Source organism: Bactrocera dorsalis, chromosome 2, assembly GCF_023373825.1.
Source record: "Bactrocera dorsalis isolate Fly_Bdor chromosome 2, ASM2337382v1, whole genome shotgun sequence".
In the NCBI taxonomy this organism is placed as follows: domain Eukaryota; kingdom Metazoa; phylum Arthropoda; class Insecta; order Diptera; family Tephritidae; genus Bactrocera; species Bactrocera dorsalis.
This window is the reverse complement of record NC_064304.1, coordinates 16,461,209-16,479,813: the sequence shown is the minus strand read 5'-3', so window position 1 is coordinate 16,479,813 and position 18,605 is coordinate 16,461,209. Positions and strand designations below refer to the sequence as shown.

Here is an 18,605-nt window from a genome sequence, read left to right as displayed (position 1 = left end):
TGCACCAGCTTCTTTGTAAAATATGGTCGGACGAAAGCACGCCCAATGATTGGAATTTAAGTGTGCTATGCCCAATCCATAATAAGGGAGACCCCACAATCGGCGCCAACTACCGTGGGATAAGCCTCCTCAACATCCCGTATAAGGTTCTATCGAGCGTATTATGTGAAAGATTAAAGCCCACCGTCAACAAACTGATTGGACCTTATCAGTGTGGCTTTAGACCTGGCAAATCAACAACCGACCAGATATTCACCATGCGCCAAATCTTGGAAAAGACCCGTAAAAGTAGAATCGACACACACCACCTCTTCGTCGATTTCAAAGCTGCTTTCGACAGCACGAAAAGGAGCTGCCTTTATGCCGCGATATCTGAATTTGGTATCTCCACAAAACTAATACGGCTGTGTAAACAGACATTGAGCAACACCAAAAGCTCCGTCAGGATCGGGAAGGACCTCTCCGAGCCGTTCGATACCAAAAGAGGTTTCAGAGAAGGCGACTTCCTATCGTGCGACTTCTTCAATCTGCTGCTGGAGAAAATTATTCGAGCTGCAGAACTTAATCGAGCAGGTACAATCTTTTATAAGAGTGTACACCTGCTGGCTGCCGATGATATTGATATCATCGGAATGAACACCCGCGCCGTTAATTCTGCTTTCTCCAAACTGGACAAGGAAGCAAAGCAAATGGGTCTGGCAGGGAACGAGGGCAAGACGAAATATCTCCTGTCATCAAACAAACAGTCGTCGCACTCGCGACTTGGCTCTCACGTTACTGGTGACAGTCATAACTTTAAAGTTGTAGATAATTTCGTCTATATAGGAACCAGTATTAACACTACTAACAATGTCAGCCTTGAGATCCAATGCAGGATTACTCTTGCCAACAGGTGCTACTGCGGACTGAGTAGGTAATTGAAAAGTATAGTCCTCTCTCGACAAACAAAAGCCAAACTCTATAAGTCGCTCATAACTCCCGTCTATGGGCAGAGACTTAGACGATGACAACAACCGATGAGTCAACGTTACTAGTTTTCGAGAGAAAGGTTCTGCGAAAGATTTATGGTTCTTTGCGCATTGGTCACGGCGAATATCGCATTCGATGGAACGATGAGCTGTACGAGATATAGGACGACATTAACATAGTTCAGCAAATTAAAAGACAGTGGTTACGCTGGCTAGGTCATGTTGTCCGGAAGGACGAAAACACTCCAGCACTGAAAGTATTCGACGCGGTACCCGCCGGGGGAAACAGAGGAAGAGGAAGACCTCCACTCCGTTGGAAGGACCAAGTGGAGAAGGACCTGGCATCGATTGGAATTTCCAATTGGCGCCTCGTTGCGAAAAGAAGAAACAGCTGGCGCGCTTTTGTTATATACGCTATAATCGCGTAAGCGGTGTCTACGCCAGTTAAAAAGAAGATGAACAATAATTCATGCCAAATTTCATGAAGATATCTTCAAAAAAAAATTTTCCATAACCGTCCAGTTCGATAATCCAAACCGAATTGAAGATATATTTTTAAATAAAAAAGTTTTCCATATTAAAACTTGATTTCGATCGTTCAGTATGTATGGCAGTTCCGACAAATGTGCAGATTATACAGACAGACATTTATATATGTTTTTATGGGGTCTCTAACAATTCCTTATAGGTATTTTGAGAACTTGTGCGTTCGAGACTAGCTAGGCTAAGTGCGCCTTCTTTAAACGCGTTTTTCTCGAAACTGTGTTTTTGAAGTTTTGAACTACTTCACCGATCTTCGTGAAATTTTATGCAGGTCTTTGAGATACAGTGTATGCCAAAAATCCAATTTTTAGTTTTTTTTCTTCGTCCAAGTTTTAAGTTAAGGTTTTAATAAAATAGGTGCTTTTGTTCACTTTAGCTGATCCTGTAAGGAGTAATCCTGTCAACGCGGACGTATTTTTTTGCCGAGGGGTCACCGGAAATGGCGCCGCAATGGCCGAGCTTAAAATATTTTTCTTTCAAAAATTTCAGAACTTTTTTTTTTAATAGTGTATGTTTGTAGCAGTAAAAAATTCAAATAAAATATTTAATTTTTTATTTGAGAAAAAATTGTTGAAAAAAAGGCTGTTGTTCTCGAATTTATATTCCAATGTACCCAAACAATTCTTGATTCGGTACGAAAAATGAAAAGATAATTAATTATATTAAACGTAAAATTTAGAAATTTATCATTTCTAAAACAAATATGTACATCTCAAATCTTTTCTCTCAGTGCAGTTCCGAGCTATATATATCTTAGTATGTTTGTATACATCATGACTACCTCCAAGGTGTTTGAACTTTTGGCCGCATTTTTGTTATTGTTCTACAGCAAAAGTAAACTGTGTGTTTGTTTGTGAAAATCGAATGCAATAAGTGCAGAGAAGTGGGATACTCTCCGACAGCTGTGAGAGACAATTTATTAGAGTGTCGAGCTAAACAAGGACACAAACGCACGACATAAGGACATATTGGACTGGTGTGATTTTGTGAGAGTAAGAAACATATGTACATGCAAACGTATCGTATATTACATACAAATATACATGTTCAAATGTAGGTTTGTACATTTGTTCATGTACATATATACGACTGCAAGTATATAGTATGTGGCCACATATTGATGTGTGGTGGACATAACGAAATTGTTTGTTACACTATATTGTAAGCTTCACTGGCACTGGCTCTTTCCAAGTGACGTCCAGATGAAAAGGACTGAGATAAACAACTTGTCAGCCAAAGTAATTTTCTACTATTTGACAAATTGCAAGAAAATATACTGCGAAATGACTTTATTTGTTGGCGTTTGTGACAAATGACCTACACGTTTATGTTGCTATGTTAGAGTCAAAGATTTGCTGCGGTTATTTTAATTTTTATTAGGTAATGAAGCTGTATGTTTTGGAAATATTTATATGGGTGAGTGTATGTAATCGCTTGCTGTGAATAACAAAATTGGTCCAGTAGGCAGAGAACAAGGCATAAAGTTGATAACTGGCTAAAAGTATGTGCATACAAGCTAAGATTGATGTTAAGCATACGGATATGTGTAGCTTATTATCTTAAGGGCACGTTATGAATTTCATTGTAACGAGCGGAAATAGTTGCTTGTTTGAAAACAGTTACTTTTTATTGCTATAAAGTAGGAAGAGATAAAAATACCCAGTGGAAAGTACGTTGTACCCATTAGGAAAAACTGGAATGTGTGAGTTTAATTTATAAAATTCATAATTTAGAAGTGGGATGCATTTACTTAAATTAATTTGATAAAATTAAAGTAAGACATTAAATTATTGTTCGATGCTGATTGGAAAAAATCAGTTAAAATATTTGTTTGCTTCTTCAAACAATTCTCTTTTTATATCCTAAAAAGTAAATAATTTATATAGATATAAATGAACAGCTGGACGAGCTAAGTTGAACTAGATTTTAAGCTATCGATGTAGCTGCTCATTTTCCGGTATCGTCCATATCGGACAAATATTATGTTATATACGTTTGTCAAAGCAATATTATGTTATATACGTTTGTCCGATATTTTGCCAACGACTTATCTTCAATCTACCCCTGGAGAAAATAATTCGAGCTGCAGATCTGAATAGGGATGGTATAATCATCTACAAGAGTGTACAGCTGCTGGCTTACGATGATGATATTGATATTATTGGCCTCAACAAATGCTCTGCTAGTTTAGCTTTCTCCCCATTGGACAAAGAGCAAAGCAAATGGATCTGGTAGTGAACGAGGGCAAGACGAAATTTCATAAAAATTGCCATCAGACAAACAGTCGTCGACTTGGCTCCAAAGTCAACATTGAAAGCTATATTTGGAAGTCGTAGATAAGTTCGTCTCCTCTCGACGAACAAAGACCAAACTTTACAAGTCACTCATCGTCACCGTCTTACTACATAGGGCAGAGGCAGGGACTATCACAACATATGATAAGTGGGCGTTAAGAGTTTCCTAGAAAAAGGTTCTGCGGAAGATTTATAGTCATTTGCGCATTGACAAATGTGAATACCGCAGTACCCGCCGGAGGAATCAGAGACGGAAAGAACAGGCGGAGAACGACCTGACTACACTTGGAAGAATGACTGGCGCACTATTGTAAGCTCGGCTAAAACTATCCATACCTAAGGGGTAGATGAACATATTTACCGTTCTACATGTGCGTTTGTGTGCATGAATGTGTGTCTGCTTGAACTTTTAAATTCATTCTCCTACAGATTTCAAATATCTATATTATATTTAACGTAAAATTCATACTATTGAATAATAAATTAACTGTATCTATTTTCAATTATTGGTTTGGGAAGATTAATTATACGTACATACACACACGGCTGAAACATGCATGTTAGGAGTAAACTAAAAATACTACTCGGTAAGTGGGACAAGCAATTAGAAAACTAAATTTGAAAACAAATGTACTTGAAGCCACTTAATCAATGCATTGATTATAGAGTGTGGCAGATAAATAATTTATATTTGGATGTGGATGAAAAATTGATTTATGGTAGATGGCTCTTAGTAAAACAAAGTAAATTTGAATTTAAGATAAAATTTAAAACCAAGTTTTCTGAAAAAGTATTTTTAAAAAATGATTAGTCAAAAAAAAAAAATGTCTGTCTATATATACGCGAACAAATTCCTCAGTTTAAGAGATATTGACTTGATATTTTGCCGATATAGGACCATTACAACGTATAAATACTTGCCATACAAACAGAACAATCGGAATCAAATGCCTGTGTTGAAAACTTTTTGACAAGAAAATTCGACATGGATCATTGTCCTATCTCCGAAGAAATCAAATCAAATAAAAAACTATAGCATATAGCTGGCATACAAACGGAACGATCAAAATAAAGTTTTTATAAGGAATTTTATGTATTTGTGAAGGGTTTGTGAAGGTTATAACGAATGTGCAACCGAAGCTAATGTTTTTGCTTGTTTTTGTTTTATTTTTATTTAATATTAGGTGTGCCTCTCAAAAATTTTATTATTGAAATTTTTATGGATTTCAGCTTAAATTTCCTGGTAATATTCTAAATACTTAAAGGTTAACACATCTGCCATATATTTATGCAATGAAGAAAGGGTTAACAATATTTTCATTTAACAATACATCCCTAATGTTTGTGTGTGAGCTCATCAATGCTACTGCTAAGATATATATATATATATATGTATGTGTGTGTGTACGTATGTGTACTTGTATATGTGTTAACATAAATCCCTATCAGTCAACACTGGAGCATCTTTTATAACTGGTGCATAACAAACTCCAAACAACAATAAAAATAAAAACAAATTATTAATATCAGTTGGCAAAGAGATTCGTCTACAGTCGCCCAAAAGTTTGCGAACGTGTTGTCATGTGCATTAGTCAAGTTTAGGCGGCTCTGAGTTGCTAAATAAATCCAATATAATTCTGGTATATGTACATATGTATATCTATGTCAATTCACAAATAGGCGTAAAGTATATACATATATAAGTAGATGTGAGGGTAATTTGTTATTTTGCACCAAAAATAGGCTCTGAAGGTTTAAATTTAGATTGTAGGCTTAAGAGAAGAGTTGGAAGAAAACAAATAAAGATAAAACATAAATTGAGTTATATAAAAATAAATTTCATTCAAACATCACTGATTTCTTTGGTAATGGTTGTCATTTTTATTTATATCGTAGTTAATTTAAATTCTTACTTTACTTCAAATAACTCAATACTTGCTAATGTTATTTTACGTAAAGTAACTCTGTGTGTTTGTATGTATTTTACAGGCGCTTTCAGCAGTGATGATGTGATTTCAAATGTGTATACAGTGCTTAGAAAACCATAAAAATTGTTGACAGTCCCAAATTCATGTTTTTCCTCGAGCGGATAAGACATTACCCCAACTTACAGCTCATATAAAACAATAAAATTCTGAACCCACCATTTTTTACTTCACAACTTTGAGGCAAAAATGTTATGTCTCTCCTTTGTATTTACATATGTATATATGTATATATTTTTTAACTTGTGGTGGAATAGATGACCAAACCCTTAGGGAGTATGCCAAGACCTTGGTATGAGTAAGTACAAATATGCGAATCCATTACACACACATATGACTACGGTACTTTCACTTTTGCTGACTTGTTTGGGACTACGAGTAAAGGCATTAAAGACGTCAGCCAATTGAAAGTGTGGGATCTTTTGTTTGTGAATGGTTAACTGTCGATAATGGTTTATAAATTGAAAATACTTTTATGGCATTTTGGCAGACCAAGTTTTGAGGTCAATGAATTGCTCTCTACCTCGTCAAAATCTGTACGCCCTTAGGTACATACATATGCATTTACAAGCACATACGAGTCAACAATGTGCACTGGAATAGGCATTCGTTTCGAAGATATTTTGACACTAAAATCAATTTTAAGGTACCAGCAGTTGTTGAATGTAAAGTGCTTTTAGAAAGTTGATAATTGTTGCGAATTGTTGTCAGAAGTTGTTGCAAGTAAAGTGATTTCAGAAAGTTTGACAATACTGAAAATTTTTAAATTATTTTGCTACTGTGAAAATTATTGCCTTTAACTGATTTCAGTACTTTATAGAATATAATTTTGGTATATGTAATAATACGCGTTCACAATATGCATTGGAAAAGGCATTCGTTTCGAAGAAACTTTGGCACTTAACTCAATTTTAAGGAATTAAAAGTTGTTGCAAGTAAAGTGTTTTCAGAAAGTTTATCATTACTGAAATTTTGGAAATTATTTTGGTGCTGTGAAAATTGTTGCTAGTAAAGGGCTTTAAGTACTCTATAGAAATACTACAATATTATGTAAATACAAATTTTAATAAGTTATTGCAAGTAAAGTGCTTTCAGGAAGTCGATCAACACTTTATACTACTTGCAGAACTTTAGTTTACAAAGTATCGATATTAAAGCCAATTGTTGAATGTGAAATGTTTACTAAAAGTCGCAAGTTAAATACTTCGAACAATTGCCTTAAATATTTTAAGTAAGGCGCTTTCAGCAAGTCATAATTTGTAAGAAGAAGTGCATAATAAGCAATATTCTACATTTGTATTAAGTATAATTTGCCAATAAATTGCATACATACACTAATCCTTTATTTTACTAAGATACTAATTTTATTTTTAATCTTAATTTTTTAAAATTGTTTTGTATAAAAAATTCTGCAAAATTCATTAGCAGCACTTTCAGAAAGCGCTTTACTTGGCGCACCATTTTACAACTTTAACTACAAATACACCTTAGCCAAGTATCATAAACAAATAAACGCCTAAAATAGTGTGAATAATTATTTTGACATCAATTTATTTCACAAAAGTTTCACAGCTCGTTTTGTAGCAACGGGGTGGCAACTAAGAAGATATGTTTGGAATATTTTCCATTTATGCGAGATTCTTACACAAAAATCATAAGAATTTTCTAAATTAATTATTTCCAAATTATGCAGACAGTGTCGAAAAAAATATTAAAAATAACTCTAAATCTGCTTGCGTATCGGGGCTGATATCCTCCAACTGTCTAAATACGACATTAGTCAGAAAGAAGGCATTTCCATCTAATACTTCTGCACCAAAATACAACTTTATATTCAATTTAGCACGAATGTACAAACATATATATATACATACATTACGTAGTGTACTACTTTTTAGATTTGACAGACATCAACTTTTCTGTCGTTGAGGGTTTGGCTAATTTATGCTGTAAGGTTGCAGAGGAAAGAGAAATGAAGAAAATTATAGTGGATACTGTGTTGAGCGCAACGGTTGGTATCTAAAGTCATTGTTGTTGAGGGACATCAATGGTAGCGTATGCACTGTTATATGAGTGGAAAACAAATTACACTCAAATTAAGCGTTGCCAGTACAGTAATTTTTTACATATTTGTTGGAATCTTTTCTAATTGTGTGAATTGTGACTGGAACATAAGTATAGGTAATGTAGGCGATTAATTTTAATAATCCATAGATATTTCTTTAAGGGATTACATGGGTTTCCTTGGGTAAAAATAGAATTTTTTCAACAATTTTTTTTTTCTCATATAAAAAATTTAATATTTTAATAGAATTCTTTCTTGTTACAAACATATACTATTCATGATTTCTGAAATAAAAAAAAAATATTTTAAACTCGGCCATTGCGACGCCATTTCCGGTGATCCCCCTGAAAAAAGATGCCACCGCTATGGTAGGATGACTAAAATTTGGATTTTTACAAAAAAAAAATGAAAATTTCGCGACATTTTTGGTTTTTTCCAAATAGTTGTAATAAAAAAAAAATACTTCATCCTATTCCTTAAGAATTGTACCTCAAAGATCTGACTAAAATTTCATGAAGATGGGTTGAGTAGTTTCCAAGGAATCTTGCCAACCGACTTCAAAAACACAGTTTCGAGAAAAACGCGTTTAAAGACGGCGCACTTAGCCTAACTAGCCTGAGCGCACAAGTTTTCAAGGCAGCATCTCCGAAACTATTATTCGGTTCAACATGAAAAGTTAGGACAATATTCTAGAGGTGTTGTAGATTTTTTGAAACCCGTAAATCCATTTTCGATGAATTTTTTTTAAACTATTTCAAGAGCCAGTTTAATAATTTTGAAATTAAAAAAAAAAGTTGTCGAAAACTTACGATACTTAGGAGCATTCTAATCTCAAAAGAAGATAATTCCACAAAGGTATGAGAAATTTTGAAATCTTCTTCTTTATTGGTGTAGTCACCGCTTATAGCCGAGTTAATCGTTATAAATATCACAAAAAATTCACTCTCAAGTATGAAAAGTTCTTGCTCCATTTGTCCCGATAAAGCTGAACTTTTACAAAATGAGTATCGTTATCAGGTATCTTTAGACAAGCTTGATCGTGCGAATTGCAATCCAACATTCATGGAGACCATTATAACTGCCGATGAAATATGGATTTATGAGTTTGACATGCAAACAAATCAACAACCATTGGAACCCGTTTTCATTCGATCGAAGAGATAAAACAAAATTTGCTGAAGGAGCTGAGGGCCATCACGAAACGAGTTTATGAAAGGTAGAAAAATCGTTAGAATAAATGTATTACGTTTGGTGGAAAATTAAATATTTTTTGTTTTATATGTATACACAATCTATCGCAGCTTATCATAGAAACTACAATGTTTATACCAAATCAAGCAATAATATTGAACAAAACATTTATGCAACAGATCTGGCAACCTACTAAATACTCAAATGCAATTGCATAAAGTGTGGAAGCTCACACTAACAGATATAGCCATACCAGACACATACCAACCAACCCGAATACCAAACACGCAAGGACGAAAGTTGGGCGCTAACGTCTAGTCCAACACTCAGAATTGCACTCAAACGAGTTGAGTGAGCGCCGAGAGAGCGCGCGCAGCAAGGTAACAAGGACCTACATTCACAACTCAACGCCAAGCAGCAAACATCAACAAATGTCTGACAGCCAGAGAGTGTGGAGAGCCGCACAAAGTCGAAGTCTTGGGAGCAATAGCAGCAGCAGCAACAACGTCGAGCAAACAGAGTATGCCAAGAGTAGTGGTAAATGGGGAGTAGTAGCGCTAAAAGAGTAACCAAAGCATGGTGCTGCTGTTGTTGGCGGTGTTGTTGTGTGGGCCGTGGGCGGCTCGTAAAGTTTCGTATAGGCAACAACGAAGTGGATCGCTAAAAGCGAAACTGTGCCATACATTTTATCAAATACACACACATATACACATGCCGACGTATACCGATGTTTGTGCGAATATATCCTGGTAAACGATGTACGTACATATATGTGTATTTAGACAACGAAATGTGCTGGCATACAAAGTTTGACAACAGTATGGCTTTGAACACGAAACCGTTAACAACGACAGTGCGCCTAAGGAATTAAAAAAGACAAAAGACCAAAGCCACATCGACACATGACACACATATGAAAACAGGAAATACACACACCCATGTAAATATCAAGCAGGCGAATGAACTAACTCGCGTTTAACAATAGTAAACAAAACAAAATCGCAGAGTTCGAGTGAAGGAAATACAACATTTTCGCACATATGCAAAGTGGCAAGCATAACACAAAATAGTAACATTTACCGTTGCTGTATGGGTGCCTGTATGTGTACATGTGGTTGAAGGCAACGCGTACGACGAGTACATTGTGCTGAACTCAACGCTACTCCAGTTTTGTGCTGTGCAGTTCACGGTAATACGAGATAAACCAGTTGATTTTGAATTTGAATTGAGCTGCGTGCGTTTTGTGGGTGTTGGATTTAAGCGCTTACATAGCCAATTAAGCTTAGATGCTGTGTGGCTTAAGAGCGTGTGGCTTATGAAGTAATCAGCAGCGCACAATGTCGCATTCAAAGTTGCTACGTTACTTAGTTAGCGTAAATTTTGCGTCAAAATAGTGGGATCAAAGCTGTAGATGCAAAAAAAAATACAAATAAACTGAAAAGTAATTTTGAAAAGCAAGAAAAAGTGTATTTGAGCCGAAAAAGTCGCTGGGCGCGGGTAATGAATATTTATTTGTGTTTATTTTAGGCGCTGAGCCCTGTGTGTTTGAACTTTTGAATATGCTTTTGGCATATCAATTGGTATTAAGTGATATTTTGTTGTTTTTGTTCTTTTCGTGCACTTAATTACGGTATAACCACATTTTGCAGCGTTTTTTTGCACTCGACTATGACCCATTGCCCGAGAAAAAGTGTTTATTACACATACATAAGTAACTGTGTGTATATATTTGTGTATGTGTGTGTGTTTATATTTGTGAATGTGTGTCTGTGTATACGCTAGTGTATTATTAAATATTTTCAAAGTTATGCGACAATGGTCCCATGACCCTTTTTAGTTTAATGCCTCGTTTTCGTTTTTCTTAAATACCCATTCTTATATATGTACGTGTATAACTGTGTATATGTACACACATATGTACATATGTTTATTTATAATTCACTAAGGCATCACAATTGTAGTCCTGTAATTCGGAACATTTGTGCCATTACATTTTATTGCTTGTACGCTGAACACATATGTATGTGTGTGTGCGTGTGTTTGTTGCTGTTGTCATTCATTCATTGAGTTTGTCTGGAGAAAAACTTGCGACGCCGTCATCCTTGCCGTTAAGAGAATAGAAAGAAATTAAAGCTTAATGGAAAAAAGGCTCAACAAATAATCACACACACACATGTGCACACACACAAACACACTTGCATAGCCAAAGGCATAAATTGAATGTTATAAATTTAGTCAGAAAGTTAGTAGCAGCAGCGACAGTATTTAGTGAGTCCCTACAAAGCTTTCACATATCGGTGCGCAGCGGCACGCAGCGCGCACTCAAACGTAACGGTTGTCCGTACGCACTCTTTGTGTCAGATAAATATCCAAGTCATATATTGTCGCCTTGTTGTCTGCTACTGAACTTTTTATCGCTCCATCGGCTATCGTAAACGTTGCTGTTGTTATTGTTGTTGAACTCGCTGTATTGTTTTGTGTGTGTGTGTTTGTGGCTGTTGTTGTATGTTTGTTAGCCTTTTGATAGTGTTGTGGCAAGGTTGAGTTTGTCAAGCTGCTACTTAACGGCAACAATTACAACTGCGCTATTTGGGCATCGTAAATATTTGTTGTAAGTCTTGTGCATACAAAAACACATACAAACACCCACACAAATACGGAAAATGTAGCGGTGTATTTGGCAATGTTGATAGCTTTGTGGCAAAGATAGCACTTAAGTAAGCGGATAATTTCGACACTGATTGCGGATTGTATTTGATTGCAGTAATTGATTTTAATGTCGTGTATGTAATAAAATGCATATTCGTACATACAGATATAACTATATGTATGTATACATAAAGCTCTGTAATGAAACGCTCACAAATGCATACACAAACGCATCAAAAAAAAGCTGCAGCTGCAGTTGCATTAGTGCCTAGATGTGTTTCATACACATACATACATGAGTATGGTATAATTTCATAAACACACCTCCACAGACACCTACACGGCCAACGACGGCCGCAACCTTGCGAAATGTGAAATTTTCGAGTTGCAACCTTCAAAACAAAACCGAAATTGGTTTTCAAGCCCTTTGCCTGTTACATTTTTTATGCGCATAGCCGCCTACATACATAAATACATGCATATAGTATGTATCTGTTTATGTGCCATTTGTTGGTGGAATTGCAAAATTAGGCGATGCCATTTTACTTGGTTATACCGTATGTTGCACTGCAATAAATACGCTTACACACATTCATACATGTGCACCTAGATATGTTATATGACTGTTGTACATATGTACTCATCTGGACGGTGGCCTTAACGTGAATATCTGCACAAGGTCCTCAGGCAGAAAGTATAGCAGTGGACCTTGAGTTGTTTTACAGGCGCGAAAGGTTGTGCAATCTGCTCCGCTAGGCGGTAAATGCATTTCAATAACAACAATAATAATAAATTTTACAGATATCATTTCTTGATCACTCTCTTTACTTAAATAAATAAATGAGAGTTTGTAAAATGAGATAAAAATTAATAAAAATATAAGGAAATCTGAAATGTTTTCAAACAACTAAAAAATAAATGTACATATATATAATATATGTTTAAAATCTGCTTACGTTTTTAAGTTGAAAATATTATCAATTATTCTATATTAAGGAAAAGATTATCAGCAAATCCATTTAAATTGAATTTATTATAGGAAACTAAAGAGATTCGTTGTAATTTATGCTGCCATAAAATTCCGGCTTCGGTTTGAAAAAATAAATAAACAAGAAAAAATGTGTTCTTCAGTTGCACCGTAGATATAAAACCCTTTACAAAAAAGAAAAGCTTGTGAACCTTAAACGGAGTCAATAAGAAGAAAAGAGTATAATTTCGAGAATTGAAGTGAGATTTAGAAGCATTTGATTAGATAAACAATTAAAAAACACAAGTAAGAAAGGGCAAAGTTCGAGTGCAACTGAATATTATATACCCCAGAGGAATCATGCAAATATACAGTTGAACTTCCCTAACTCAAATCACCTTAATAATCGACAAAAAAACTTTGAGTTAGTTACTTCGAGTTATGGAAGGAAATTTTACTTCTACTGCCAATTCAAGAGTACGATTTATAGAGGTTCGACATTTATAAAGGGTGATTTTTTTAAAGCTTGATAAATTTTTTTAAAAAAAAAAACGCATAAAATTTGCAAAATCTCATCGGTTCTTTATTTGAAACGTTAGATTGGTTCATGACATTTACTTTTTGAAGATAATTTCATTTAAATGTTGACCGCGGCTGCGTCTTAGGTGGTCCATTCGGAAAGTCCAATTTTGGGCAACTTTTTCGAGCATTTCGGCCGGAATAGCCCAAATTCTTCGGAAATGTTGTCTTCCAAAGCTGGAATAGTTGCTGGCTTATTTCTGTAGACTTTAGACTTGACGTAGCCCCACAAAAAATAGTCTAAAGGCGTTAAATCGCATGATCTTGGTGGCCAACTTACGGGTCCATTTCTTGAGATGAATTGTTGTCCGAAGTTTTCCTTCAAAATGGCCATAGAATCGCGAGCTGTGTGGCATGTAGCGCCATCTTGTTGAAACCACATGTCAACCAAGTTCAGTTCTTCCATTTTTGGCAACAAAAAGTTTGTTAGCATCGAACGATAGCGATCGCCATTCACCGTAACGTTGCGTCCAACAGCATCTTTGAAAAAATACGGTCCAATGATTCCACCAGCGTACAAACCACACCAAACAGTGCATTTTTCGGGATGCATGGGCAGTTCTTGAACGGCTTCTGGTTGCTCTTCACCCCAAATGCGGCAATTTTGCTTATTTACGTAGCCATTCAACCAGAAATGAGCCTCATCGCTGATCAATATTTGTCGGACGTAAAGCGCGAAACACATTTCGAACCGAACACTGATTTTGGTAATTAAATTCAATGATTTGCAAGCGTTGCTCGTTAGTAAGTCTATTCATGATGAAATGTCAAAGCATACTGAGCATCTTTCTCTTTGACACCATGTCTGAAATCCCACGTGATCTGTCAAATACTAATGCATGAAAATCCTAACCTCAAAAAAATCACCCGTTATATATGTATATATATACTCATGTTCTGACCTACATATTCGACATAAAGTTTATTAGAAAAACGAAAATCATTATACGTAGTATATGGGAGTTGGGGTAGTATCGCCCCGATTTTATCTATTTTTTCCAATACTACATACTATTAAAATGCCACATACTAATAAAATGTTCACAGATAATTCTTAAGGTACCTCATATTCCATACTCATATGGCGTAAAGTCATATGTTATAGGTTTGTTAATTGGGACCGAGGTCAAGTTTTCTCCCAATTTCAGTCGTCTTAGGTACAACGATACACTATTATCAGTATTGAGGCAACTCACATGTTGGTCGATGTTGTGTTAGGTATATGGAAGCTAAGGGGATTATTGACCCGATTCAACCCAGTTTTGACACACAGAAAGGATTATCCCTGAATTTCGAATATACTTGTATATCTTGCTCACATCTGGGCTGTAGGGCGTTTGCGGTGGCCTTGTTTAGGTAGCTGTTCATTTGAAAGACGGTGTGAGCCGGGCGTTATCGTGGTGCAACTTCCAATCGGCTGCGATATCTTTTCGGACCCAATTGACCCTTCGTTTGAGTCTCTTGAGGTCTTCCACGTAAAACTTGGCATTGACGGTTTTTTAGGAATGTCCCTTTATTTGCCTTTGTTGTCAAGAAAGCATCGTTTACAGTTTGGATTTGTTCATTCTTCCGGTCTTCATCAGCGACCTCTTCCCGGCCCTTCAAAAAGGCCTTGTGCCATCAAAATACACCACTTCTTGCTAAAGAAATATCTGGGTTAGCCTGCTTGATCTTATCAAACGTCTCTGTCGCAGATTTACCGAGTTTTATAAATAATTTAATCGCGTACCTCTCTTCTAGCGAACGCTGCATTTTCGGCTTGCAGCACAACTGACCAGCCGCTCGATCGTTAATTAGGAACGCCCTATACCGAATCCAGTCGGTGGGCGCATGCTTCGAAGTCCAGTCGTGACTGGAAAATATTACTTTCCCGACACACCCTGTACATCTCAAAGGAAAGAGTCAGGGAACCTAATTTTATGTTGTATGGGAATTAGGCGTGGTTGTAGTCCGATTTCACTAATTTTCACTATAACATAAAAATGTAGAGGTTATGAGAGTTTTTTACCGTATGTACCTCTGTGAATTTTTTTTGATATACATATGTAAAATGTCACAAACAGCAAAGATTTGAGTTACTTGAGAATAAAAAATCAAAAGGCTTTACCACTAATAGTGGAAAAACTCTGTAAGATAAGTGTTCAAATTTTTACTGATAGAAACTCATTTCTTTCAGATTTTATAAAAATGGATTGTGTATACATATGTATATAATATTCAAATATCACATTGCCAATTCATTACTTTTCTAATATAGCTATATTTTTACTTTCCTTCCGCAGATCAGCTCAACTATGGTAGCATCGGCCGATCCACAAAATATTCTGAAGAAACTACAAAAGTACAAACATTTAAATGGTACGAATTTGTTGAAACCTCTCCGCAATAGAACGCCAGTTCCCACATCGAAATATGACAGCAGCAATCAGAAAGCAACAATCGGCACGAGTTTACAACTCGTTCGAGAGAACAATGATATCGAGCCCACAGCAATACCGAATGCGACCGACTTAGCCGAGCAGCGCGTTAATATCACAAATAATTTTTTAGATTTACTGCTAAATCCCGAATATGTTGAGCAATTCACCGAAATGAATAACGATCTATTGCACGCCTCAAATGAGACGGCGACCAATGACGTGAACATGTCGGTATCGCCACTCAATGCAAACATCATCATGTCACCTGCCGCGCTTACAACTCTTTACACAAAAAACGAAACAGTCTTACAACAAAATGCACCGCCCAGCAATCTGGTAATGGATACATTGTTGGGTTCGGTTATGACGACCGCCACCGCCACGGTGACGGGTTCGCCGAATGCGTTTAGAACTGAAGACCTGCAGGTCGATCGTTTGCCAGCAGATGTGCAGAGTGGTGCAACTTTAACGAGCTTTTATGCCAATTTGTTGGCAGATATATCACCATCCTCCACTTTCACCGCCGCCGTCGAAACAATGTCGACGCCAACAGTATTGCTGCCGACTGCTGATAATGATACGGTCTATTGGGAGCATGGCGCGACCGACTTCGATGTGCTCTACCGCCACTCGCTGACAATGACAATTGTCTATTGCTTTGCCTATATTATTGTGTTTCTGGTTGGCTTGGTTGGCAATAGCTTTGTGATTGCTGTTGTATTGCGGGCGCCACGAATGCGTACGGTCACCAATTATTTTATTGTCAACTTGGCGATTGCTGATATATTGGTGATTGTGTTTTGTTTGCCCGCCACGTTGATGAGCAACATTTTTGTGCGTGAGTATATTTCATACTTTTCTCAACTCATTATAAATTCAATTACTTTTTCCTATAATAAGAGCTAGTTTTCGGAAGATGTTTCATATAGTCGTAAATCAAAAATTTGGATTATGACTTGGAGCCAGTTATTCAATTGCTAGAATAATTTTATTACAACCTTGTAATTTTATAATAACCAGAGAAGCAATTAAATTCTTTTCTCTCGGAAAACATAACTTTTGTTGTATAGTAGTTTATCCGCGGCTTCGCTCGCATTGAATCCCTTAAAGGAATATCAAAAATCATTAATAAAAACAAATAATTTTTATATATAAAGATTATGTGTCACAGTGGAAGCTCTATTAAGCGGACATCTTCATTAACCATGCACATTGTCCGGTCCCACAATTAGTTGATGTTTATTAAGAACATCTATTTATTAAGCCGACAATTCTATTAAGAAAGGCTGGTAACCAGGCAAGGTTGAGAAAGCGGCCTTAAATTCGTTATTTTATCCTATGAAATTTGAATTTGTATGAACATATTCAAAATTAAATCTCAAGTACAATCCCTTGGATTTTTATACTGACAATAACATTTTCGCCTTTATTCGCAAATAAAATTTTCACTATATTGAATAGCAACGTGTGGCCGAATCCACTAGTTTAATATATATCATTTATATGAATATTCGGAGTGGTGGTAGTTTGATCTTCATGTCAATCAGAGTGCATTTGGACAGCTGTTTGTTTACAACGCGAAAAATTTATAGGCCGATTTTAATAATGGGATTAATTAAATATAACAATGAGTTTGCTTGAAACGTTTCCAATTGAATTACGTGTACAGAATCATTGCAAATGTTGCAAAAGTGTTTTGGGAAGTCTGACTTATCACAATACAATATTTGCGTGGCACAAAGCAAAGGTCGTGCAGTTATCGAAAACTTGCCTCATGCCTCATGAGGATGAGACGTAGCTTTTTATATGAAGTGGAAACTATCCAACTATATGAAGTGCAAACTAGCCAAAGACGCTCCAAAATTGTGTCGAAATCAAAAAAAAAAATAATAAAACAAAATTCGACGAAGACATTTAAGGCTATGGCACCCGAGGCTTATAACAAGTGTATAGAAAATTGAATTACATATAATCGTTGACGTGCTTGTATTAGCTCCGGAGGCTATTTTGATAGCTCGTGAAAATGTAATTTTCTATTAACAGTTCTGGTGAAATATGACCAGATGGTATGCACGGTTTATATGTGCTCAACCCAAAAGTTGCTTATACGCCATGTTGAGCACGTATCAGGAGGGACTAATTTACAAACAAAAAACATGTCCAAAAAATTATTTAAAACTGGTCTTTTATAGATTAAGTGAGTCAAAATGAATTCGGTACACAAGCATTCGTCTTTGGTCTACAAAACTCGGTAAATATTTTTCAAACAGAAGAGCTAGGCATTGCAACACGTTACAGAACATTAACGTGAAAACCAATTATTATCTTTAAGAAATTCATATACTGATATTCACACTTGTGTCAATGACTTTAAAGCTCTTCTTTAGAACAGTAAAGAACTTTTCCTTAACAATATTTGTTTAGCCTTAAACGATTTCAAGCAACAAAACTAAATTTTCGCAAGTAATGCTAGAGGTTGTGGCGCCTAAATACAAATAAAAGCATGTTTATTTGTCTCTTCTTAAAAAATAACAGAGTGAAAGACAATTTGCTGTTTCACAGTATAAAAAAAAATGATTGATTCGCTTTATTTCGGTAAATGCATAAAAAGTTAACTACCTAAACATTAATGAGCTATGATGACTTTTGCAGATTATTTTCGACAGCGTCATTTAATGGAAAGCTTTTTTCTGAAGTGTAAAAATAGACATTATCCCAATATATATAGCAGACATATAAAAAAATTTAAGTTTAGATAATCGCTACGTAACACTTAATGCCAGTGATTTGCTTTATAATTGGAATTGCGGCAAGAAAAGTACCGCATTAAAGTATACACACATAAATGATAAGTATATATGATTGCATGTACATATACATATTTTCAGCGGTACTTACAAACACTTGATATCAATCCCATGTCCTTCAATAATAATGACAGGCA

The 18,605-nt window shown here is 35.8% G+C and overlaps 1 protein-coding gene across 1 annotated transcript in view; it reads left to right on the top strand.

Annotated features, from left to right (window-relative positions):
• The first annotated feature begins 9,812 nt into the window (after positions 1 to 9,812).
• LOC105223151 (neuropeptide SIFamide receptor) overlaps positions 9,813 to 18,605 on the top strand; it is a 31,637-nt gene continuing 22,844 nt past the window's right edge. Inside the window, exons 1-2 of the mRNA XM_049450634.1 lie at positions 9,813 to 10,235; positions 15,524 to 16,499. Coding sequence (XP_049306591.1) covers positions 15,536 to 16,499 — 964 coding nt within the window. The 5' untranslated portion in view covers positions 9,813 to 10,235; positions 15,524 to 15,535. The remainder of the gene's footprint in view (positions 10,236 to 15,523; positions 16,500 to 18,605) is intronic.